Here is a 26123-nt window from a genome sequence, read left to right on the forward strand (position 1 = left end):
TTCCAGGAGAAAGGACCAAGTTTGTCCTAGTTATTTTCAAGTCAATGTTCTACCTGTTGGCCATTTCTGCCTCTTCCCTGGTATTTTCCATGAGCTTTAGGAAACATTTTTGAGCACATTTTTTGGCAGCCAATGTATGTTTGCAATGTGAGAAACAATAATTTTCTAAAAGGAATCATTGGGTAATACTGTAATAGGAAAAAGGCAGTAGTGTGGATGTACACAATTTGTTTAGGGTATTTAGATTTCATGTCTCCTAACAGGTCAGGTTGTGCCCACTGAGTATTTTAAGCCACAGTCTTTTATCCTAAGAGAAGTATGTGCTTTTGTGGAAATTGAAATTAATTTCACCTTCATCTTAGTGAAGCTGGAGGGGCAGCAAGTAAAATGAAAGAACCAGAAGGAAGAAAAACAAAATTGAAGCATTTATTTTGGAGAGTTTTCACACGGCTTCTTTTTAATCCCTGATTAACAGATGAAAGAAGATACACTGAGACACAGCTCTAGTACTAAACCCTTTGATAAGAGAATTACAATGTCTTTATTGTACAGGCTTTGTTGATTTGTCTGCATCATCTTCTGCAGCAGTGATTGCTAGGCAGCCAAAGGAGAGAGCAGAAGAGAAGCTGTTATCCCTGTGGTGTTCAGGACACAGTTACATTTATCCCAGGAGCCATTACCGTCCATAATGCCTATTGCTGATTATCAACGCTGGAGTTTCCAGTGCAAATAAAAATTGTCCTTGGATGGGCTGGTCCAAAGCAACGATAAATGTCATTGGTTCACTACTGAACTTAAAAGGAAAGCAGTGAAAAAAATCATTGTAATATTGATCAGAAGGGAAATGAATATATCTAACGTATGTACAGCGCCCCCTTTCAGCCACGTCCGAGGATGGAGGAGTGGCTTTGCTTTCTCCTAGATGAGCCTTTCCATGGGTGGTGGCTGCACCATGTTCCACATCTCCACGCGGGAGCCCTCCTTCTCCTGGCGGCTGGGGCTGTAGGTGCCCTGCGTGGCCCGTTTGCTGGCGAGGGCGGAGAGCGCCGCGGCCAGGGACAGCAGCGCCAGCAGCGCCAGCGCGCCCACGGCCGCCAACACGCTCGACATCAACTCAGCTGCCAGCTGCAAGGATGGAAAGCATTGCAACGTCACTGCCACCCAGAGAGGACCGAGACACACCTGGGCTACCCCAGAAGGAAAACAGAAAACAAGCCAGATGAATTTCCTGTAAGGACTCATTTCCTTCTTACCTTGAAAATAACCTGCAAGTTAATTTACCTGTGGGCTGCAGTATAATTCAGCAATTTTTTAACCACTTCAATAAAAATTCATTATTCCTAGAAATTTTCTATATTATTATATTTCCTATATTCCTATATTCCTGTATTTCCTTCGTATTTCACTATTCCTATTATTCCTATGAGCTAATTTGAACATACTGAGTTACATTTCTTGCTGGAGGAGTGAAACTTATATGAATATTTATTTTTATATATATATACTTAAATATATAGTAATTTCACTTACATTAAATACTGTGAAATGTAGTATTTCTACAGACATTCCTACCCGTAAACTTTTCTACCAGCATGTTTGCATGAAATAAGCATATAGAAGCTGCACAATAGTGCATAATCAGTGTATTTTCACAAGTAAGCTTTAAAATGTTCATGCAGCTCTTCCACATACAGACTTCATAGGTTCTACAGAAAAATAAGCAGTACCGTACAGGATGAATGTAAGGATGCTCTGATTTTTTGATTTTTTTTACAGTTTTCATGTGGCAGTGGGAAATGTAATAATGTCAGAAGGCAGAGTGCACATAAACCAATCTGTCAGCTGGGAAGCTTCAGACCAGAGAAATTTTATAGTTGGTAGATGAACGTTTTGTACAAGTCTATGTATGCACTTTCATGTGTAAAAATGCTTATGGTGAGGAGAGCAATGAAGTGATGTAGTTAGTGTGGAAAAGTGGTCACTATGGACAGAATGACCCTAGCAGGAATTGAACTTCTGGGCAGATTCTGCCATCCATCATCTTTTGATTTGTATTACAAGTGACAGCTGAACTGCCCGAGATGAATGCGCGCTTGAGGCTGAACTTCCAAATCCCCAAATACTCAGAAACAGAAAACAGCAGGTCAGAGCCTGTTTCCCCAGTTAGATGCTCCATGTTGTGGGATGTTTTAGTGCCATTTCCAAGGAAGGGCAATCCCAGTCCAGAGCACAGGATGATTTTGCACTCAGCGATGGATGCACTGGACGTGGATGCTCTGGGGGTGCATCCCTGCACTCGTGCCTCTGCCAGAGAGCAGCAATGCCAGAGGGGGAAACGTTAAAACAATCCTGCCTCTTTCTTCCTCTCCCCAATTCCACACTGATGTAAAAGGTCCTGCTATAATAGTAAAAGCAAGTTTGGCTCAGGGGTTCTCTCCAGGGGATAAATGATCGACTATGATATTTTCCTCTGTCCTTGATGGCTAAATATATGGTCCCTGTGATTTTAAATACATTTTTCCCAATAGAAATAATATCATGCAGGTGTCAGAGCAAATGACTACTACTCTAAAACAAGGTGGCGTGAAGCATGTTGGTCTATTAAATTGGATTGGATTGGGAAGGTTATTTCATCTTTGGATGGTGTAACAGACACATTTGAGATCCTAGTTTTGCTCTGTACTCTGTTGGACTATATGACCCTTGTTCCTCTTGTCTCAGAGAGGCAGCAAGTTTTTAATGGTATTTTTGTTCTCAGAAGCTCTCTTTTATTTTCATTACCTGCTCTGGGAAAATAAGGACTAAGATAGTCCAGGTTAACTCTGATCCTGGGGTTGAACAGGCCATTTGCAAGAGAAATTCACTACCACAGGCAAATGGATGGTATGGCCTCACCCCTGATAAGTGAAATTTCTGAAGTCAGTCTCCAGTTTTCCAGTCCACACTCTTCCCATTCCTGTTGCAAGCATGTCTCTCTGTATCTTTTCATTTAAGATAACCTTCAAATTAATTTGATTTCTCAAAGAAGAATTTTTGCAAAGAACTGAGGTGGAGAAAAAACTTGTAACGTGCTAAAATGGAGTCACACATCTAAATGTCATTCTCAAATTAAAATCATCATAACAGGTATTTTTAAAAATTTTGCAATAGTTACTTATTAGAGAAACCTTACCCATCCTTAGCCAATATGTAAAAGAAGTTACCCCACTGATTAATATCTGGAGAGCTGGGGGTTTACCATGATCAGATGCATAAGCTAACTTTATTTATTTATCTATATTGCTTCTAATTTCTAAATGTGAAGAAAAGTGCTTTAGTTCATCTTTTAAGGTGAATTCTATTGATCAAAACCCCCTGATTGTTCCAGTGCTGTCCCCTGGTTTAACACCCCACAGCTCCCTGCCAAAGTTTCCAGTATGAGGTACCCCCTTGGCAGTTGCACTGGACTGGTAACAAGAGCTGCCAGAAGGCTCTGCAGTCTGGTCCCATCAAAATCAACTGCTTCCCTAGCAATTAATGGCTGAATTGTTAAATTAATTTGAAAAATCAGCTGGCTGATCTGGAAAAAAATATATGAAAAGCTCTGTCCCCTGTCATCTCAGAGTCTGTTCACTGCGTGTTTGGTGATGATGATAGACTGAAATAATTGTAACTAGTGATTCCACAAATAAAGGCTCGAGCAGCATTTTTAGTAACATTAGTGCTGCTGAAAGAGTGGAAAAGAGGTTTTCTGTCACTGACCATACTGTGTGCTTTGCATAATAGAAGGAAGTGTTCACTAAAAATGCAGTTTGAAATTAAATGTCCCATGTCAGTGCTTCAGGCTTTTCTGGCAACTCCTTGCTGGTGCTTCCACCATGGATGGGTCTGACTGTGAACCTCTGGGATGTTTCACAGTGCCCTGGGCTGCTCACATGTGCCACTGCTCATCTCAGTGCTCCATCCGTGCCTCAGATCCCCTGGCTGGGTCTAGGGCATCCTGAGGGACTGGACCACCACACTCAAATATCACTTTTCAGCTTCACACCACCATTCCCTTCCCCATGTTAACTGGTGAAGACCTGGCTGCTGGGCTGAGAGATGGCAGCACACAGTTTTTTGGTGTTTGTCACAAGGCTGTTCCAGAGTACCCAGCAAGGGTTGTTCTTTGGCTAGAACTTCAAAAGCAGAAGAGGAAAGCTCTGGAAAGAAATGGACAGAGCAAGACAAACTTCATTTTCTCTTGGCAGAAAAAAACTACCACAGGACACCGGGAAGCTTGTGAAGAGAAACAAGTTCTTTTAATTATTACATTTAAATAATCATTGAATAGAGTGACATCTCATTATAGCTCTGGGTTTTGCTTCTTCATTTGGTTATGGAAATAGATTTATTGTTCTGCTTTGGTTCCTTGGTCTGCTTTTTGAGTAAGAAGGGCCTAGTTTGGAAGTTGGAGTTTAGAGGCATTTATCAACCTGTATCAAAAGGTGTATGTTTGCTTACCTTAAAGCAAGCCATTTCCCAAATGGTTATTTTATAAGAGAGAATATTTGGGATTTGCTGTAATGAATGTTTCCACCTGTGCCAAAGACAAGTGGAACAGCACAGGGGAGCCCAGCTCAGGGCCTCCTCCTCCTGTGTGTGTCACATCAGCAAGGCTGGGCTGAGCTAATCCTGCCTTGTGGCCACACAGGGATGAGTGGTGTGGCCACCAACACTAGGGCTGAGCCAGAGCAGAGAGGGAAGGAGGATGCAGCCGTGGTGCTGGCAGAGAAATGGCAGCAGGTGTGAAGGAGGCAGGGAGTGCTCCTTGGGGTGCTGCTGCCTGGGGAGATGTTCTCTGGAGGTGTCAGTGGGGTGTGGGAGGTGTGGGAGCTGTCTGCCTCTGTGCCTGGGCACGAGGGATTAGCCCACCTCCATTTCAGCATTGCCCAGAAGGTGCCTGGTTCTGGATGCGTCTCCAGACAGAGACATCAAGGCAGGATTTAAAACACACGGAGCTCCCCTTCCCTGCCACGTGTGGGGCTTTTGGGGATTTCTGCAGCTGCTCGTGTGCACTGGAGCTTTTCCTGGGGAAGTCTCAGATCCTGAGTCCTGACACCACTCACAAGGTTATCAGCTCATTCCTGGTAAGAACATCTGATCCGTGCTGCCCAGATTTACTGCCTCCAAATCACAGCCATTTGCTGTGGTAACAACTGCCTTGAGCAGTCCTAATCCATGGCAGAATTATTTTGAAAGGTTTGGGGCCATATAGGGATAATAGTGAGCAGCCAGAGAAAAGCCATATTTACTTGATTAAAAGGCCCACAGATATGCTGAGTTCATTTCACAGAGGATTTACAGCCATCTTATTGGAACTTTTTTCTCTTACAGGCTGAATTGAAGTAAGGATTTATGCAGTTTAAGGAGAAATCCAGTCAGGCACACACAAATCTGTTATCATGAGATGCATTGATAACCCTAGCCTGTGAGGCTACAGTTTCTTTTCAACAGCAATAAATTGGCCATAAATCTATATATATTGACTTTGTTCTAATTTTTATTAGTACATTAAATGAGGGCACAGGAAGTCCCTTTTCTGTGATTTTCTTTTTTCATTTTAGCAAACTGTGGCCTATTGCTCTCTCTCACATCACCTGCAAAATGTAGCTGCTGTGTTTGTGCTAAACACCAGCCACCATGTTCCAAGAGCTGTTGGGCTGTTGAGTTCAAGTAGTAGTAATAATAATAATAATCATCTGTTTGGGACTCATTTAAGGATTCACGTCAAGCCAAACACTGCACAGGCCACTGGAAAAGGTAAACTATTTTTAAGATGTTATAAACATCACCTATTTTCTTTAACTGCTTTGTCCTTTAATGGTTTTTCCTGGTTTCCTGCTTAATGCTGTTCCCATGTGGGCACTGATCTTTGAGTGTGTCTATACAAAGTTATGTTTCAGGTCCTTGAATAGTTTACTCCTTGCTGCTTTGGTACATGAGGCAACAAAGGAAGCAGCACTTGGTGCACTTCAGCTGATTCTCCAGTTTGTCATCGGTGAGACCACCAACTCCTTTTCCTTCTGCACACCTCAGAACTCTTCAGTTCATCTTGTGGACTTCAAAAGTGGCAGTTGCATTGTACAGACATTCCTCTTGTCCCCTGAAGTGACTCCTGAAAGGTGAAGTATTTGCTGTACTGTAGACCCGATGCCTAACAAGTTTCAGGATTATCTGGTAAGAAAAGTGTTTGAATTCTCTCAGATTGAGAAGCAGAAGGTAAGAGTTTAAAACAGACCTAGGAAGGCCACTGCAGGGCTTTTCTCTAATTTTTCTTCCTTTACGGGTAAGAAAGGGATAGTTTGTAGGATCAGATTCAGCTGTGGAGCCTTGAACACCTGAAGAAGATCTCAGTGGGCTGAAGGTGTGGCTGCTTCCCCTTGCAGTGAGCCAGCCCAGAGCTCTGGTTCAGGGGGGCTGTAGGTGCCACAAACTGTCTCTGGTGCCTTCTGTATGCAGGGCAACACCCCAAGGTAGCATCACTGCTTTTTCCTCTGCATCTTAGGAACTTCTCCTGCTGGCCCCATGTTCACTGGGAGGAGATTATCCTGTTGTCCCTCACCTCCCCCTGAAAATATCTCTGAATTACATCAAGAGCTGTAGACATCTTGAATTTCCAGCATTGCTGTTGGTGTTTCTGCCATCAGCCCTGAGTTATTTTCCTGATAGCTGCAGGGGAATACAATCCCACTGTCTGAAGGGCCTGAATGAGACTCTGAGTCCTGTACCTGCCCCTGTAGACATTGCTGAAGAAAAAACTTAGGTGTGTGCAGAACATCCACAGTGTTTAGGCAGTTCATCTTGAAGAAAGATTTAAAGTAATATTTTAGATTTCTTTTTTTGTTTTCTTGTGGGTGTTGTTGTCTGAATATTTCCTTGAAATGTCTCTGAAAAAAATTATGTTCACTACAACCTCTTTGTAATATATGTTTTTTATATAATGTAGTTTGAATAGTTTGTCTTAGTTGACACCTGACAGTTTTAATTGATTCCTTCCTGAAAAATGTCAACTTTTAGTTTTCTGACAGCTCTTGAAATCAAGGAAAAAGCATAGAAGGAATTCATGTTAGTTTCTATAATGATAAATTGGTCATCTGGCTTGACCAGTTATAGATCATAAAAATGCAATCTTTACTATGAAGGAAGAATTATGTCTGTGGCAGTCTGTGAGAATATGAGGAAGATGGAGATGATTGAAGTCTAGGATTTAGCTGGGCTTGCAGAGAAGGCACCTCATTAAGAAATTCTGACAGCCTCCCTCCTGGCACGTGAAGTTGCACTGTTGTGACACTACAGAAGTTAATGAGGAGGTTTGTTCTAATTATAGCGGAGCAAGAAATTGGAGATTGGAGATGGAGCTCTCTGAAGCGTTGCAACTAAATTGTAAAGCAGACTTCAGTGAAACAAGGGTGCTGTTCACATTAGTCCTGATCTCCCAGTCTGACCAGCTTACCCAGACCTCCTCCTCCCCACACTGGGCTGCAGGACCCTTCCCAGGTCACTTGAAACAGTGCTGTGTTTAAAGCAGAACAATTTTTCCCCTCCTCAGTGCTGATATGTGGCTTAGGTGGCCTTCTATTGGCAGTACTAGCTTTTGGCCAAGAAGCTTTTCCTGCTAGGAAGGCTCACTTTTAGGAATTAACCTTTCAAGAACACACTACCTACAGTAACTATAATTTTTTAACTACTTGTAGTATTGATGTCTGGTTTGTGTTAACTGTTTAATGCAAGCAGGCCAGACATAGGAGTTTAGTACCTCTGGGATGGTCTGTCTTAGGCAAAAGGAACAATAGTCCTGGTTTTGGCCAGGACTGTGCATGAGCTCAGCCATGCACCCAAAAGAGCCAGAAGTACAGAAGCAGCCCCTTAAAATCTGCATCAGATGTTTTGCTGGATCAGTATCTCACAGATTGTTGAATGCCTTTTAGGCAGCAGAGTGTGAGAGAAGTGATTTGGGTGGCAGTTTGGGAGGGCAGCTCTCATTAAGCTGTGGGCTTTGAGGAGGCTCCTTGATAGTGCTTCTGCAGCAACTGCCAGTGCTAATTTTGTAAGTGTTCCAGCTCTTTTTAAGATCATCCGAGTGGTGCAGCACAGATTAAATGTGCAGCTCCAATGTGTTGTTATGAGATGCCTTTTAAAATTCTATCGACAGCCTCTGGTGTAGGAACTTCACCATCTGCTGCAATCTGAAAGGATAAGAGGGAAAAATCTATAGCTGGTGCAAATCCAGGCAAGCCATGCTGAGGAGGAGTTTGTCCCATAGCTGCTATATAGCAGACTAGACAAATGTTTTAGTAAAGGTGTCAGTCTCTGGGGTGCAACATCCTTTTCCAGTTTGGGAAATGCTTTGGGGCATCATACAGAATTATTTCTGCGCGTGGCTGCCAGCACAGTGTATCAGGTGGTGTTTCTTCACAGGGGATAACTGCTTTGCAGCTTTGAGACAGCAGATTCTGTGCGAGTACATCTTGGTGGTGGATAAAAGCCTCATCAGGCAAGCATCTTGCAGGAAGAAATGGGAGATATTTAAACTCAAGACTATCACTGAAAACGCTGGCTTTCTGTTTTTCCCTGCATGTGGCCAGGTTGAGTTTACTGCATCCCTGTAGTTGCCACAGTAGAAGTGGCACATGAAGAGGGATTTGGAAGAGCACACAGGCCTTTTGAGGAAGTCTGCTGTCATGGGAGAGTGAAGTGAGTGTGATGGGGTCAGGAGGTTAAACCCCCAAACAGGAGAAGAATAAGAGAAGATGCTACAGTGCTGAAGATGAGGGCAGGACAGTTTCCAAGGAAAAAAGATGGAGAGAGGTTCAGTAGACAGAGTGAAATAGTTAAAATTATAAGAAAGAAGAATGGATTTCAAAACTGTTTTCTTCATTGATTGCACAGGTGTTGGTCAGAGCAGCATGTGCAGGATGATGTGACACTCAAGATGGGGCTGATGGTAATGGCAAAATTTGGAGAAGAGAACGGGGCAGGGAAAGGTAATGTGGGTTATCAGCAGCTAAGACAAGGAAACAACTAAACCATTCCTACTGCAAACCTCTGCTTTTCTGATTTTTTCCATGTGTCTGTTTTTTTCCATGTATCTGTCTCTGTTGGTCAGAGCAGCATGTGCAGGATGATGTGACACTCAAGATGGGGCTGATGGTAATGGCAAAATTTGGAGAAGAGAACGGGGCAGGGAAAACCTCTGCTTTTCTGATTTTTTCCATGTATCTGATTTTTTCCATGTATCTGTCCTTCTGTATCTTCTGTACAGGGGGATAAAAAAAGGCAAGAGAGATTTTGCTGAAGCATTTGAAATGTGGAAGTACTGTCTGAGTGAATATCTGCTTGTTGTTTCTTCTCACTAACGTGTTTCCTTGCACATTGTTTTCATCAGACATGATTTGCCTGTATTAGGAATTATGAGTCTCAATTAACTGTGATGGATTTGCACAACCTGACTTGTGCATAATGTGGAGTTGCTCAAAACTCCACTTTTCAGCACATGACAATTGAGATCTCTTTCTTAATCAGTGACATTAATGGTAGGTGTTATTTATTTCTGTTATCAGGTCTTTGAGAACAGCCCCAAGGACCCATCAAAGCCCAGCATATAAAGGGTGCAGCCTCCTCCTGTGGGCTCTGGTCCCTGCCTGTGACCATAGGTAGCAGGCTCTGGTCCTCTTCCCCCAGGTCCTGGTTCTCTTGCTGAAACTCAGTGCTGAAATTGAGAGCCCTGCCTCTCCCCACCTTCTGTGGGAAGGAGAAACTGCTCTGTCCAGTAATGCACAATAAACAGGTGGGTCAGCTGTGTATGGCATAGCACAGGCTGCTACAATTCCTGCCCAATTTTGTAACTGCCAGACACTTTCCATCCCTGCTTCTCTGCTAATAAGCAAAGGCAATGATCTCAAAACTGTTCCATGAAATTCTTCTCCATTCTTGGTGCTGAGCTCCTGCAAACCAGCCATGTGTTGCTACCTAGCATTAATAGGATGCTGTCAAGTGGTGATGAAGTAAGGAGTGCTGTGACTGTTTCACACTGTCAGACAGCAAGGTATCGAGTCAGCAGCGAGCCTTTGCTGGGAGCAGCACTTTGATTGCAGCCATCTCCTGCTTCCAACTGTAAATATTAATAGTATAAGATAGACCTTTATTGACTACATAATATTTGCCTTAGCATGCTAAGTGACACTGTCATGTTACTTTGCTAATTATATTCCTTGATAAAAACTTTCAGTGTGTTTTTATCCCACTGGCTGGTTTTTTTTTTTTTTTCCTAGTAGAAAGCTGATTTGAGATAACAAAAATCATTATGGCTTATCTTCAGGAGAGACTTTGGAGGAGGTGCGAGTAGGTAAATTGTAAACGAAAAAGGATCTAAAAACTGCTCTATTAATAATTATTCAGACTTGACTTAGACCTTTCATTTGTTAGCAGAGTTACTTTTATCTCTTTTTTTTGTGTGCTTTTGTCTTGTTGATAGAATTATGAGTGTGTGCCTACCTCTGAATCCCACCACTGTCCTCAGGGATTCTTGGATCAAGTACTGCATACCTAATATGGGATCTGTCATTGTGTCAATGTATTAACAGCATTGTATCAGTATTGCTGGCATTCAACAGGTTTGCATCTGAATGTGAACTGGATGAAGCCAACTCTGATAATTGCTTTTTGGGTATTTGCTGAAGGTGTTTTAGAAAGTCACTTTCTGTGTTATAGCCAGCACAGCACATGAGAGAAAGGTCTCGGAAAATGCAGTAGAAATTTGTTTTAACTTTCTGTTCCATGCTTTTACCTTACTGCCACCTAAAGATAACTAACAGAAAATACATTGTACTACAGATTAGAGAGTTTTACTCTGTTATGCTGGGAAGGAATGATAACCCTATCAATGTCTTTCTTTTAAGAAGAATTCCTACATTTTCATATTTTCTTGAAGATCATACTTCTTGGAAATGGGAAAGAAATCTGCTGACTCAGTTCACTGAATTTATCTCTGGTCCTCCAAGGCAAGGTGTACTGACTCTGAAGCCAACTCACCCTGTTTCTGGCCAGTCTGTTTAACTCAGATCTCCTCAATACAGGCTGAAAGTAACATTTTCTGCAGTACATGGGGTCAGGTCACCTCTGTCTGCAGGTGTAAGGTATTTCTGGCACAACCCCTCTTTGATTCCACCTGTCTCAGATGTGAGTGTCTGCTGTGGAACGGGCAGCCTGCCTGGTGCCTTGTTTCTTTTTCAGTAGTTTTCAGTTTGGAGAATGCCTGCCTTTAAAGCAACATTTGGTCAGAGAGGGGAACTGAGGCATGAAATAGAAACACAATTAGCCCAGAGCCAGTTAGACAACCCATGGTGGAAATGGTGAATGAATTTAATCTCTCCCCTCTGCCCAAACTCTGCCTGTCAGTCACCCCAGGGCAGCACAGCCCTGGCCTGCTCGGGCACTGCCCCTGACAGTGGCACTGAGGTCTGGCTCAGGGTGTGCCCTCCAGGCTCTGCCTGGCTGCGTGTTTGCTCAGTTGCTGGAAGCCCTGAGCAAGAGAACTTGGGCCTTACAGGTGATCTTTCATGGAGCTATTGCCATCAGGCATTTTTACTGTATGACATATTTTTTTGGAGAGAAGTATGGCATTCTCTGTTGTTTAAACTGCAATATTGCATTTGCACTGGTAATAAATCCCTCATATGTGCCTACTACAGGTTTACAGTCGGCATTTGGACTAAACTCACACTTCCACATCATCTGACCTGTTGTTATTTATTGCCTGAGCACCAGGACAGATGATCCTTCCCAGGATGGCCTGGCAGGACTCCTCTCAGGCAAATGCCCTTGAGTGCAGTCCTCACTCCTCTGTTCCTGAGGGTCAACTCCCTGTCCCGTGAGACCATTACAGATTCAAGCCTGTTTGGTTTTATATATTTTCAGACATTGGAGGAATCTGGCTCCACCCCCTCACTAGTGGTACCTGCCTTAAGCCAGTGATGACCCATTTTGTTAAAGGACCTGCCTGTGGTCATGTTGCAGTGTTCAAAATTGTTCATCCTCGGTCAAAGTTTCACTCTGAAGTCTCACAGACCTGACTCTTTACATGCTGGCTATCTATATTTTCCATACTCATAAATAGCCCATTTAATTCAACTAAAGATGTGATCAGTGAGTTCCAAAATGCTTTTTTGTATGGCTCTGAGTAACTTTTCTGATTGATACTTGCATCCTTCCATAATATATTCCCAAACTCATGCATTAGCAAAGTAATCAGAAAATCAGGCAAGTTATATATATTGTGGCAGAAGTTTCATATATTAGTGTTTTCTCCTGGAAGAATACTTCTGCTTCCTCCTTCATCAGTAGTTTTTGGAGAGGATGGAAAGAAATAATCAGAAGCTAGGAATCTTTGTCTCAAATTTTTCTGGAATTGAAAAAAGTTGTTTCAGGTCTCTGGGTTCAGGCCAGTTGCAGTTTGAGCAGCCTGAGTGCTCCTCCAAGGCAGAGTGGGTAGCTGATACTGATTGGAAATTCAGCTTTCCTGCCTAGTCCATCTAAAGAACTTCACTGGTTTGGAGATTATTGCTTAGCAGCAGGTTGTACCAATAATGCTTTAGTAGATTTAAAGTGTTTAAAACATCTTGGGGTGGAGGTGGACTCTCTCTCTCTCTCTCTCTCTCTCTCTCTCTCTCTCTCTCTCTCTCTCTCTCTCTCTCTCTCTCTCTCTCTCTGTCCAGTTCCTAGTGAAGGACAAGATATTAACACTTGGGCACTTACAGAGGTGTCCCAAGCATTCACTTGAAATAATGAGGTCATTTTTCCTGTGTTCAGATGCAACCCAGGTGTTCAGTGCTGTCCCCATCTGTTTAACTTTTACAAATCCATTTTACTTATGATTTTCCTTATTTGTGGAATTGCATTTGCCTCAGTATCACTTTGTGCCTCCAGGACCTCCTTCAGAACCACCCTTTTTCATGGTTTCCAGAAATGGCAAAACTGGCAGCACTGAGGGGTTTTTGGGACTCATCATTCCCCAGACAGATCCACAGGTACCACTGGGGTTCCACTGACAGTATCACCTGCTGAAAGGACAGGAGAAAATTTGGGGGGGATAATGACTTCCAAACCTGTAGAAAGTGACAGAAGACTCTACCTTTACTACTGGCATTAGGTCTACCTTGAAGGATATGTTTTATTTCCATATGTACAGAAACCAAGCATTTTCTTTCAGCCTGAACGAGGTTTGTGTTTGATTAAAGGGAACAATAAAATAAGAAAGAACCAAGTGCAGTTTTCCAAGAGACACAGCAGTGTCCTTCACTGGTTAGTGAAGTGGTTAGCAATATTCTGGTTAGTTCATAAAATGGTAGCATTTGGGATAAAAAAAGGCAACAGTGAAATCCCTGTATAAAATCTGTGCCTATGCTGACATTTCACTGAGGGATTAGAGTGAGCCTAGATAAAACCAGACACATGCATTAGCATTGGTGAATACAAAGTGAAATTAGCTTTGCAGAAGAGGTGGTGTTGCCAAGGCCCTCCTGGAGCTTAGTCTCTAGTTTGTCACTGATTTTAATTGGGAGCAGGTTTGGGCTTTCCTTTGGAGTTTATTTTGGCTTGGGTTGGGGTTTTTTTTTTGGTATTCAGTTTTTTGTGCATGTGTACTTTTGTTTTATGTTGTTGGGGTTTTTTTTTTTTGGTTGGTTGTGGGTTTTTGTTGTGGTGGTTTTTTTTTTTTTTTTTGGTGGTATTCCAGGATTACCATCTCCCAGGTGTCAGCCAGGCTGTGCTCACTGCATGCATCCTGTTCCAGCATAACTGATACAAAGTCAAGAGGAGAAAAGGTCTTGTCATAGGCTGAGCAGGGGAGCAACTGCACCTTTAATTCACCCACCAATGATTACTGCTTGGAGAAGAGGGAACAGAGGGTCCTGTCCCTCTGGGGATTAGAAGAGGACAGCTTGTGATGTTACCAGTGCTGCCCCAGACAGAAAGAGAAGTATTTCCATTTATTTGTGTAATGGATAAATTAGACCCCAAAGTATTAATGTGATTGAGAATTCCCAGAATCCCTACCCTATCATTTCACAGGGACCACCAACAACCCAAGCTGTCTCCACTGGTGCAAAATCTGTTCACTCTAAATAATTAAAAATATTTGTAAAGCTGCTGATTTCCTTGTCCTTTGAATTACAGCTGTATCACATTTTTTACTTCAGTGGTCTTTTTTTTTTTTTTTTTGAAAATTTGTTCTACCAAATATGATTTGAATAAATTTAAGGACTGCAGTGTTTGCTGCACATTTAGATTGGTAGAATATTCAGCTAACAAGATCTGCCTCTCATTTAAATGGTTCTCTGTATCAAAATCGATAAATGTTCTTGATCATTTCAAACCAAAATTTTTTTCAGATTCTCAGAACAGGAATTATTTTTATTCCTTTACAGTGGAGTAATATTCCATAAGCCTAGTTAAGTGTGTAATTTTTTCAGATGTTATTAGAGATGGAGTTTCATATCAAGAACTGAAAAATAGAAAAGAACATTAGGTCATGAAATTTATAAGAAAAAAAAAAAAGACATAAAATTTAGTATCTGAACAATGCAGGCACAGACTGCATGAATGTGTTATAAAGTGAACAATGACTGAAGTAAATACCCATGTGATGTGGATGTGGGTCCACAGGGAAAACATCAGAAGGTGAGAATAGGGAAGACAATGCCATTGCAACAGAAAGAATGGCGTACAGACAAAATGTGTTAGTCTGAATACTAAAGTGTTATGTGAACACTGTGCTGGAGCTGATTCCTGTACTGCAGAGTGTTATGCTGTCATATGTCATTGGGCTCCCTTTTCTGCCTATATTTACCATGCACATTAAATATTCAACTGTTCTCACTGATGCGTGCAGTAATCCTGGCCCCGTGAAGAGCTTTCTTGTCTTTCCCAGTTAGGACACATTAGATAACCTTATTGTCTTTGCATCCTAATGTTTTTGTACCTTATGTTGTGACACACATTAAATGTGTTTCATCCAATATCCTTTTAGAAGTTTTAGTCAAATCCTGTGATCTGAATGCAGACTAATACAAAATAGCAACGGGTATTAAGGAATCATTTTGCTCTGAAAAACAACTGCAAAAATGGCATTGTGACATTTCCAAGAAATTCCAGAGCAGAGCTGCTCATTTTGTAAATCTAAAGATGTTTCTTCTTACCCCACATTTGACCTGGCACTGGAATAAAGCTGAGCCCTCTCTGGCTCCTACCATCAATGGTAATGATTCTGCCATGGTGGGTGATCTGCAGCCACACAAATGGCGTGAAAACAAATAAACTCCAGCTTTTTCCCAGCCCAGTTATGCTGATTCTAACAGGCTAATAAAAGTAAAAATTTATTTCAGTCATTGAAATAATCTTATTTCAATAGACTACCATCAGACTGTAAAGATTTACCTGTGCTGTACAGTTGCCCTGATGATGGCTTTCTCAAACCTATTAAGGTACACCAGAGAGTAAATCAGAAGTCCCAGGAAATGCCCTTTATGCTTCTGGCAGCAGCTTTGCAGGATGCAAGTTACACAGCCCAGAGTGCTTATTTCCCTCCCACAGGTCTTGGGAGCCTCAGGAAAGCTGACAGGTGAGAGCTGGCTTCTGCTCATTGATGGCTCTGCTGACCCAGGGCTTGCTCCCTGCTTGGGCAGGAGTCCCAGCAGGAATGTCATGGCCCTGTGGGTGCTGCAAGCAGAGGGCACCAGTTTTGAGCAAGGATTCAGTCCTCTCTCCACTGGTCCTCAAGCACTGCTGGGTTCAGTATGATGTCAGAACATGCTGGTGAGTGGTTTTAAACCCCTCTGATTTCCTGAGATTGTACCATTAGAGGCACCTCACCTGCAGTGGAATCAGGACAGGGCCCTTCAGAGAATGGTGTCATTTTGAAAATGTTAAACTGTCCATACCAGTCTTTTCCAGGAGGCTGCAGGAGCTCTGGAGAGGACAGAAGTCACAGCAGGTACAAAGGTGCTCCTCGCTGGGACACAGCCTGCTGCTCCCCAGGAGCTCAGCCTGACCACCGTGCTGACCTGGGCTGCCCCGTGGGCGTCCGAGGAGAGCCTGGAGTGACCCCAGGTGGGGAGAGCCCTGCTCCCTCCTGCAGGCTGTGACAGCTGCAGGGACCTTTATGGTGACCTGCCACCCACAGCTCCTCAGCTCATGCTGTGCACGAGCAGCAGTGAGTGGCGTGTCTGAAACTCAGGCCGGAGACACTTTTCAGGTTCAGTTGACTTACCCAGATTTACTTGTTCATCTACCACACTCCTGAGGCTGGCAGCTGAAAACCACTGTCTTAGTGTTTTCAACATTGGGCATTCAATCTTAGGATAAGACTAAAAATTATCTTATTGCCTTAAAATACATTTTAATAAGAATTTAAATTTTTTTAAATTTTTGTTTCTCTATTACTCTTAAGGTCTTCTCTTGGGAAGTCTAGCATAGTTTCTGCTTATATGGAGGCTGAAATATGTGTATAGGAGCAGAAATACCAAATATCTAGGGCAGAATTTTTCAATTTGAATGTGCTTCCAATATAGCTACCCTAATTTTCCAATTTTCCTATTTTTTCCAATATTTCTAAAGTATGAAGTGTCCTAACCATCTGCAGTAGGAAAGAGCATAAGTTCAGGACAAGTGAAAATCAGTACCAATGGCAAAGAGAGCAAAGTACTCTGAGAGTTTTGCAGTCTCAAGACAGAAACTGGTGGGAGTATTGGCTTAGAATTGGTGCAGAGTGGAAACTTCACCTGCATGGTTATTATTGCCATTAGATCACTCTATAGGCTTTGAAACCAAAATACTGTTGATATTTCTATGTACAAGGTAGAGGTGTACAAGAGCAAGGCATGCAGGTAAAGCCACAATGGGACTGGGGGAAAACAGTCTGGTTGTTACATCCTGATGTCCATGTCTTTTAGTCAAATGATAATTATCCTTCAATAGCCTCATAAGTATGAATATGTAAAGAGCTATGGAATGCATTATTCATGAATCACCAGGCATTAATTATTGTAATTAAGTATCATTTGCTACGTTCATATTACTAACCCTTCCAGTTAATGAATACATTAGCTAATCACTGTAGAGCAGATTCGATCAAAATTCCCTGTGTCTGTGCTATGGAAGCCTGAGAGAGTTTTATTGAATTTTGATTCAATATTGAACATATCCAACATGCTTATCAGTGTATTTTTAATGACATTAAATGTGAATCATAACCTCCAGTGCATGATGCTTGTCCTCGTGCCCAGGAGGATGGAATGGTACCAGCTGGAAGAGAACGTGGAAGCACCAGTGGTGCAGCACATGGCAGCAGCTCTGTGAACCAAGCACAGCTTCAATTCTGGGGCATGAAACCCACCTCCACTTTCAAGTTTCATGGATATTCACACATACAAAGGAGAAGGGGGTATGTTTTGAGAGGGAGTGCTGTCCCAAAGGTGCTGCTGCTGACAATGTTCAAAGAACAATTCCAAAGCTCAGCTGGAGCTGTTTGCCAGCACCAGCAGGGCACAGCCCTGGCAGGATGTGCTCCCAGTCTAATGGGGCTCAGGGCACTCCTGAAACACAAAGCAAAATGAACAACCCAACCCTGGATTTAGTCTTTACTCCCTGGAGATCCATTTCAACTAATAGTAATCTCAGTACCAGAGAAAGATGATTTGCTGCAGCTTTTATTTCATTGCCTTTTTAGGGTTATAGTTCTCAGAACCAGTCTTGTGGGTTTTGAAGTAGAAATTTTCAATAATTTATTGCAAACAAGAGTTTAATTATTTTTAGGGAGAATCACTAACTCAAGATATAAATATGTACGTTCAAGTGCTGAAAGTTAATATAAAGATGTAAAATGCCCCCTTGGCTGAACTTTTGGCTGTCAGGGCAGAAAAAATATTTGCAAAGAAAGAAAGAAATCTTATTTCATCACTGGTAGTTTGAAGCAGATTTTTTCCTATTTTTAGGTTCACCAATGGACTGTAGTCATGTGTAGTGAGTAAATGATTATTGGATCTAGTTTCCTCAGTAATCTGGGAGTAAGAAAATCTAAATAAGCATATATAAAGGATATTTTCAAATTCAGAAACACATGGGCTCTTTGTAGTTAAAATTGTCATAAGATATGGCTGCAGAGAGTGCTCAGTGAGAGCCTGGATTTTTAAGGGCCAGAAGTAAGAACAATGGTCAGTAAAGACAATCTGCCATGCCCTCAGTGAAACACCCCTCGTGTATTTTCCAAGCACAGTGAAGAATATGCTTTCATTCATCCCACAGCTCATGCAAATCCCTTTGCTCTCCCTTCCAGTGTCTCCATCACTGCTATCTTCCCCCTCTTTTCAGAAATCTTAATTCTGCCTCAAGCCCCAACACTGTTACTTCTCATTACCCAGCTTTATGAGTGACAGTCCCTGGCATCTGAAAACCAGTTTGAGTCTCAGTATCATAGAGGGATTAATTACAGATATCACCAACATGGAGCATCACAAGCCATACCTCCAAAAATCATGAGCTTGGTTTTTGGCTTTCTTCCATTTGCATGTCTTGCATCTCTCCTCTAATTGAGTATATTGAGAGGATGTTTTCCCAACTTCTCAATGCCCAAATTAGTAGGAGTGTGTTTTGATATTTATTTTTTTTATAAATACTGATTTTCCATGAAAGCATGAACTCAGCAGGGAGTTTGTGTTCTTAATTAAAAAAAAAAAAATCAACTATCGGAAGATTTTAAGTACAATTACAACACTGGAGATGTATGAAGAACATGTGGAGAACTCCTGGAAAACCCCAGGATGAAGCAACCTTGGTTGGTGTGTGGTGTTCCTGTGAAGTGTTCAGAAAACATGGCACACGGAAAGCAAATGAACAGAGCCATCAGCAGGAAATGAGGAGCAGACATAAAGAGACAAAGGCAGAAGGTTTATTTGGTGTATAAAGGTAGGAAATTTATGTACACGTGCACAATGCAGTTGAGGATACAGAAGTACAAAGAGGAAGAGAGCAGCATTTCTGAGGCCAGAGGTGTTTCATGATGACAAGGCATTAGAGGAAGGAAAGAATTCAATTACAGGTGAGTGTTTTCAGTAAAAGAAAGAGAGAACTGATGCCCTGCTAATTGAATTTAGAATAATAATTTGCATATTGCTGTAAATTAATATAAACCTGTGTTTAATATTGCGTAAACACTTATATCAAGTGTCTAGTATTGAATAGAAAGAGTATTGAAATCTCTGTACAAATGGATTCTTATTGTTTTCACATTTTGAATATAGGTCTAATGTCAGACATACTGTTATTACATTTATTGCTTTCTACCTTTCTTCAACATTAAGACCATGATAAAATTTTTGCTTAATGTAGTGTGTCCTGTAGTGCATATTCTATAAAGTACATAATGGTTCAATTTAGTTATGTGGAGACTGAACTAAACCCAGTGAGAAAATAAAACCAAACCAAACTTCATTATTTTCTTAATTATAGCTATTAAAAAAAAAAGAAATTATTTGAACAGCTTTAATTAGTAGCAGCACTTTTTTCATTTGAAGTTTTAAAATTTCTTTGTCTTTAGTTAGCATTCTGAAATAGGACAGTTTTTATTTCAAGTTATTTCTGATTATTTTTCATTTCAGTAATACTGAACCGAGAAATGGTTTAACTATGATTGAATTAAAGCTACAGTTTGGAATGAAATTCCCAACATAAGATGCTATTATTTTAAATTTCTCCACATGAAAGCAATTTTCCAAAACTGTATTTTCATTGGAATAAAAAAATCCAAAATTCAGTCTGATTGTGTTTCTTTTCTCTTTGTCTGTGTTCTAGAATTACATGTGATTGCCAGTAAGATAACTAAACCTATATCTGATAGTATATATAGTTTTCTTTCTGACACTGCTACATTAATTTCATCTCCAGTGCATTCCCATCTATATATATATAAAAAATACAAAATTATTTAAGATTATTTTTAATAAGAGTTTAACAAAAACCATTTCTCTAATCTTTTTCAGGTATGACAAAGTCAGCAAAGAAATTATCCTTGTGTACAATTCTCACAGGTAAATACACTGTGCTTAATTTTCATACTAAGGCAGATGCTAGAACAGGAATATGTGACAGGGATGAATCATAATTCTTTTTTTTCCACAAATGTGCAAAAGTTTGTTTGCTTTTTTTCCTCCCCCCTAAAATAGGAGTAGGGTTTTTAACAGCACAAACGTTGCTGCATTTGTGCACTGAGTGGTACCCAAAAAAATAACAGATCTTGGGGCATTTATGAAAGGTGGAAAATAAAAAATAGTCTTGATCTACTGTCACATCCATATCCTGCTGTGGTAAAACAGAAACCTTAAAATCTCACTTAGACACATTTCAAGTGTCCTGATGTCACTGGAGATTTAAAGGGAGGATTTGCTTTTCCTGGATGTACCAGGTCCAACCTGCAGCGAGTTAGGAGGACAAGGGCAGGTTTGAAGTGGGGGAAACTGATATCCATGTTTTCAAGGACTTCTCCAAAAGATCAATTGTTCCCTCTGGAATCAGAAAACCTCCCAGTATGGTGTTAGTCTTTAAAACTCTGCTACCTGCCATATAGCTGAGTAACAAAACCACCCTATACACACTTATTCTTTCAAATCCTCTTGCAAGGACACTATTCAAATGACTAAAAGGGATAGAGAATCTATGCAAATATAACAATGAATGTTCAAATAAATTACTTCACCATTCATAAATGGGGTTTTTGTCTTAAAGAATAGTTAAAAACAAAAAAAAAACCACCTCACTTTTTACAAATGTTTAGTATTTAACAATGTATTTCAGTTATGTCTGCACTCTCATAGGCAACTACAAAGATATTTTGCTATATTTTTGTTAAATCTCCTGGTGCTTATAATTTTCAGGTCCATTTTTTTCATTATTTTAAGAATCCATGGACAACCAACCCAATTACTTTGATTGCTTCTTAAGAAGGAAAAATCCCATCTTTTTTTTTTGTCTGATGACACTGATCTACTAATAAGTAAAACAGATTTACTTAAAGTTGCAGAAATCTTTAAACAACCAACAAATCTATGATTTCAAGTCTGAGATACTTACTGGGCCTCTCTTGAAAGGGGAAATGTTGTTTAAGATTAAGATGGTTATATTTAATCTCAGTAGAGTACATTGGAGGTGTAGAGGCTACTGGAGCAGAGGATCAGGACTGGTGATATCAGTGCAGGATTGACACTAATTCAAATGGATGTGGGAGCCTCCTCAGCATGTTGTTAAATGCTAATCCAAGCCATTACCTAATTATCCAAAAATATCACTCGTGATTTCACAGGTGTGAGGCCTAGCTGCCAAAGAACAGCAATAAACATGGTGTGTGATGTAAAATAGTGACCACCTGGATGATTTAGTTTAAGATTAGAATTACTGAAGGCAGCAAGTCTGCCACTCATTGCAGTAGGGTTTACATGCCACCCTCAGTCAATGTGACAGTTGTGCTGCCTGTTAGTTGTCCCACTGTCACCCACTGGCAGTGCCATGTGGTGAAATGCTCAGGTGAAGGTGGGGCGAGCTCTTAACAAATCTGCTAGCATTTGTTCTAAAACTAAATTGATTTACTAAACCAGATCTGAAGCGTTTCATAGAAAAAACATTCAAAGAAATATAAAACAAGTTTTAAAACTCTGCTATTTGTGTTGCTTTGCTAAGCTGGTTAGTCAAGGCATCTTCTGCTGCAGTAAAACACAAAAGTTTAAAGACTGCTCAATAGTCTTCCTGATCACCCCACTCGACTGCTGGCTCATCATCCATTCGCAGAATGAGATAGGAGAGAAGCTGAAAGAGATTCTGCCACAAGAGCAAAGAGACAAAAAAGGAGAGGTCGCTTACATCGATCTCACAGCGGTCGCCGGCAAAGTTCACGTCGCACAGGCAGTGGAACTTGTTGAGGAGGTTCTGGCAGAGGCCCCCGTTCAGACATGGGTCAGAGCTGCACTCATCAATGTCCTTCTCACACCTGCAGGAAAGACTGCAAGCAGTCAGCCTCAGGAGCCAGGCGTCCCCTGCCCCCAGCAGGCACCTCAGGGGACAGAAGATGCGCTGGGGCGTACTTCCACACCTGTTGATGGTTTTTTAACTGGCTGATGAGCCCCCCTCAGACCTTGAACTTCCTGTATGATTTCCAAACACGGTTAAGCAGGTAATTTCATCCCTGGTTGTTTCATCACCTCATGGTTAATGGTGCTTAGCAAGGTGCAATGCAAGTTCTTGTGTGATCTCAGAGCCAGCTCTGGTGCAAGTCCTGCTGACAGCTTGCTTGTCCTTTTCATTGTTCCAGGGAGCTGAGGGCACAGTTCCCTTCTCAGCAATCTGGATATAAGTCAAACAAATGTGTGGTTTTGCCAGCTGAGTGGTCCTGGAAATATTCACCTGCTTTTCGGTTGGTTTATTTTTTTTTCCTTTTCATTTCTTCCCTCAATTTGGAATGCCAATAGATCCCAGCCTAATTTCCTATCCAGTCACTCTGAGATGGGCCCCAAAAAAGGTAAGAATGGTGCATGAAGGTTTCATAAGCCTTAATATGTATCATTAAATGGCTTTGAGCTAATTCTGGTGATACAGGAAATTTGAGTTATAATTTCTCAAGGCAGCCAATGGAAGCATAATAAGGGATATGTAAGACTGAAAACTACTCATTTGATGATTTTCTGCTCTGAAAATTTTCCCTTTTAATTCCCTGCTCCCTTTTATCAAATAATGCTAACAGTTAATCCTATTTTTTCTGGGTAAAAATGCAGGTTTATACTTGGAGAAGAATATGAGAAATTCTCTCTGAATTATAAGGAATTGCTTTGTTCAATCATATTCATAACCAAGCAACAAAATTTTAATCCTACATCAGAGAAGAGCATTTTTTTATTAAACAACTTTACTCTACTAATCTAAATATTCTTTCACTAGCTTCCTTAAATGGTAAATTATATTCATATACTTCAAAGAGCTAAGTTATTTATCCAGTGTATAAAAATTTTATAGCTGTGAAATTACCTATGCAAATTTTAAAAAAAGCCAACAACTTTTCAAATCTTCCAGGGAATCAGGTACCTGAATCCAACTGAGTTTCAGAAACTCTTAAAAACCTGACTCCCTTTACGTAATTTTGAAAGTTCCAGCCAGAACTAAATGACAAATTTGTTTTTGAGAGAGAGCTCTATCTTCTTTTATGAAGATTAATCTTTATACATTTCCCTTTCCACCTGCTATTAAGTCTATTGGGATTTTTTATGTGATCCTAAGTTAATTGATTGGCATAGAATTTCTCTATACTGTGTATGAGTGGCTTTCTGAGGGCTGAAATATTGTCTTAAAAGAAAATGCCTGCTTTATCAGTCTAATACATAAATATACAAAGGGGTTTGGTTTTAATATTGTTGTTAACAGATATATTTGAACAATTTGTCCTGAAAAAAAGATGAACAAAAAAGGGATTAAATGTTCTCATTTGATCTAGTGAGACCCCCAAGCACGGGAGCACTGCTGGTTTATGGTTTGGCAGCCTGGAGGAGCAGAGGCCAAATGGTCCATTTGAGAGGCTGCAGAAGAGAGCCTGGCTGCCACAGGCAGCTCCCCGCAGCTCGCCGGGCACAGGCTCCAGATGAGAACCTTGGGGACTGTAAAAGAGAGATTACTGCCAGCCTCTGGGATGGATGGAAGGAAGGCTCATTCCCAAAGCTGCAGTTAGCAGGTAGGCTGGCGGGAGAGAGAAGGAAAAAGTGCTTTTCTGCTTCCTCCAAGTTGCAAGAAATACACGCAGTGCAGAAGTGGCTATGAATATGCTTTTACTGCTTAAAATTTTATTTTATTGTATCCTTTTCCCCTTGTTGAATATTGTGAGGTGGTACACAGGTGACCTGGCTGTTAACAGTGCAATTCAAGTGTGTCTGCCAACTACACTGTGCGTTGAGTGGGTGGAAATCTTCATTTCATGTCTTTTATAGCCTACTGTACTCTTTCCACAAAATCAGCGGGCTTATATGTTTTTGAGAGAATGAAAACCTTTTGTTGGAAACTTCTCTGTGTTACAGCTTGGTCCTGTTGAACTTTTGGATATTATACTCTGATGTGATGCTAGTTACATCACGAGTAAATAATTTTTTTTCCTGTCTCTCTATCCAAAATGCCCTTACCTGTTTAGGCTATGACTGGGACAATGCCTTCCTAGGTTTCTGCAGCACCTGACACCTGCCCTGAGGCTCTCAGCCCTCCCTGCTTTTTGAAGGCCAGGATTAAGTGTGATTTGTGCTACAAGATACAAATGTCACTGTGAGAAAGGTCCCTCTGTTCCAGGCTAAACAATAACATGCACAAAGTATTCCTTAATCTCTTCTAAAAGTAATCATTATGTTCTCACCCTTCAGCATTCAGCAAGAAAGTGTGGTATACCATGCTACCAGGTATGCCACCTCTTACCATCCCTGTGATAGAATAGATTGTATATTCACAGCACAGACATGTGAAAATGAAACAGCTTTGCATATTCATGTGCCAGAGCATGTAGCTGGTATATGTATATGAGCAGGATATGTGTGTTTGTGTCCCCACTTATGGAAGGCAACATTCTAAATTGTCATGAAAATTTGGCACAGAAGCAAAAAAAAAGGGACAGAGAAGCAAGCCGGCAGCCCTGTTTAAGAAATTATATCTTGGGCTGAATTACTAGTGCTGCATTGGACTAAACCTTGCTGTGTTCATTTGTGATTTTTGTCTAAAATCACAATACTTCAGACCCTCAGAGTCACTCTAGCAAAGAACTGCTGCACCTAAAGAGCTGCTTTGTCTGTATTTCTCTGTTACCCCCTGGACTCTTGGAAGAGCTTTTGGAAGAGGTGCTCCCCAAGGACGGGCAGGACAAAGCCTCTCACCGTTCTCCCACAAAGCCCGGCAGGCACGCGCAGCTCAGCTCCCCGCCAAGGTCGGTGCAGTTGCCGTAGTTGAAACACGTGAGGTTCCTCTCTTCATTCCCACACACTGTGTAAGGCAATCTTCGATACCTGGGGAAACAAGAAGGCAGCAGCAGTTATTTGCACTCTCCTTGTTTCTAGATGCCTCGTGTTCTCTCAGCTGAAGCAGGGGAGCAGGATATTGCCCAAAGGAATGACAGCTGGAACTCAGATTTAAGACTCCCAGAACACGTTTTGCCTAACTTTTTTAATTTGATGAATTTAATTTTTCTTTTTCAAATATTTACTGGTAAATTTATGATTCATTTATCATTTAAAAAAATGGAAATCACTCTACTTACATTACTAATGTGGTTTTGTGTGCTACCTGGACAGCTTATTATAAGAGTTCAAAAGATAAAAAATATTGGGCCACCATAAGTTATCTTCAAATCTGGGGATGTTCTCACTACTCAGAAAAAGTCAACAAAACCTGTAAATTTTAGTAATTATATCCTAAAAGACTGTAGTTGGGAATCATGAAGATGATTTTCCGTCTGCATCCTTTGGGATGCAGCAGACTGGATTTGTTGGAGTCCTCTGAAGGAAGGAGAAGGATTTTGCCTTCTTGGAAAGGAATTGGACATGCTTAGAGGGCAGAATTTTATGGGTGTGCAGAGAAGGGCAATTAAAGGGAAAAGCCTGCAGCCTTTCTAGAGGAGAGTCTGGGAGGAATAGGAAACAGCATATGAGCAGTGTCAGAAGCAATGGCAAAAGTGGGTTGTGTGGTGTTTGCAGCCATCGGGACTAAGAGTACGCTGAGAGGAAAAGACCAGCCCAGAAAAGATGCTGTGGGTGGGGAAAAAAACAACTTATTTTCTATTGTTATTTTCTCTTACCAACTCTGAATTCCTCTATTTATAGCTCTAAAATATTGTTTTAGAGATTTAAAAGCCTTAAGATTTTTTTTTTCTGAAAAGAAAATGTAGCACATATATTTTCAGGATCTGGAAGACTTGTAATCTTGTCATCAGAGAGCTCACAGGCCCAATGTTGACAGCAGAACAGGGCAACAGAGCTGTGCCTTGTTCCTTCAGTCCTTGTCTCATCAGTCTCTGCCTGAGCTGGCAGCTCTCCACTGTCTCAGTCCAC

The 26123-nt window shown here is 41.2% G+C and overlaps 1 protein-coding gene across 1 annotated transcript in view; it reads right to left on the reverse strand.

The window, feature by feature from the left end:
- Nucleotides 1–405: 405 nt before the first annotated feature.
- Nucleotides 406–26123, reverse strand: part of CRB1 (crumbs cell polarity complex component 1) — a 92435-nt gene continuing 66717 nt past the window's right edge. Inside the window, exons 10-12 of the mRNA XM_031505516.2 lie at nucleotides 24954–25082; nucleotides 21922–22048; nucleotides 406–1125 (exon numbers count right to left, since the gene is read on the reverse strand). Of these exons, the coding sequence (XP_031361376.2) occupies nucleotides 919–1125; nucleotides 21922–22048; nucleotides 24954–25082 (463 nt within the window). The 3' untranslated portion in view covers nucleotides 406–918. The remainder of the gene's footprint in view (nucleotides 1126–21921; nucleotides 22049–24953; nucleotides 25083–26123) is intronic.

This window comes from Lonchura striata, chromosome 9, assembly GCF_046129695.1.
Source record: "Lonchura striata isolate bLonStr1 chromosome 9, bLonStr1.mat, whole genome shotgun sequence".
NCBI lineage: Eukaryota > Metazoa > Chordata > Aves > Passeriformes > Estrildidae > Lonchura > Lonchura striata.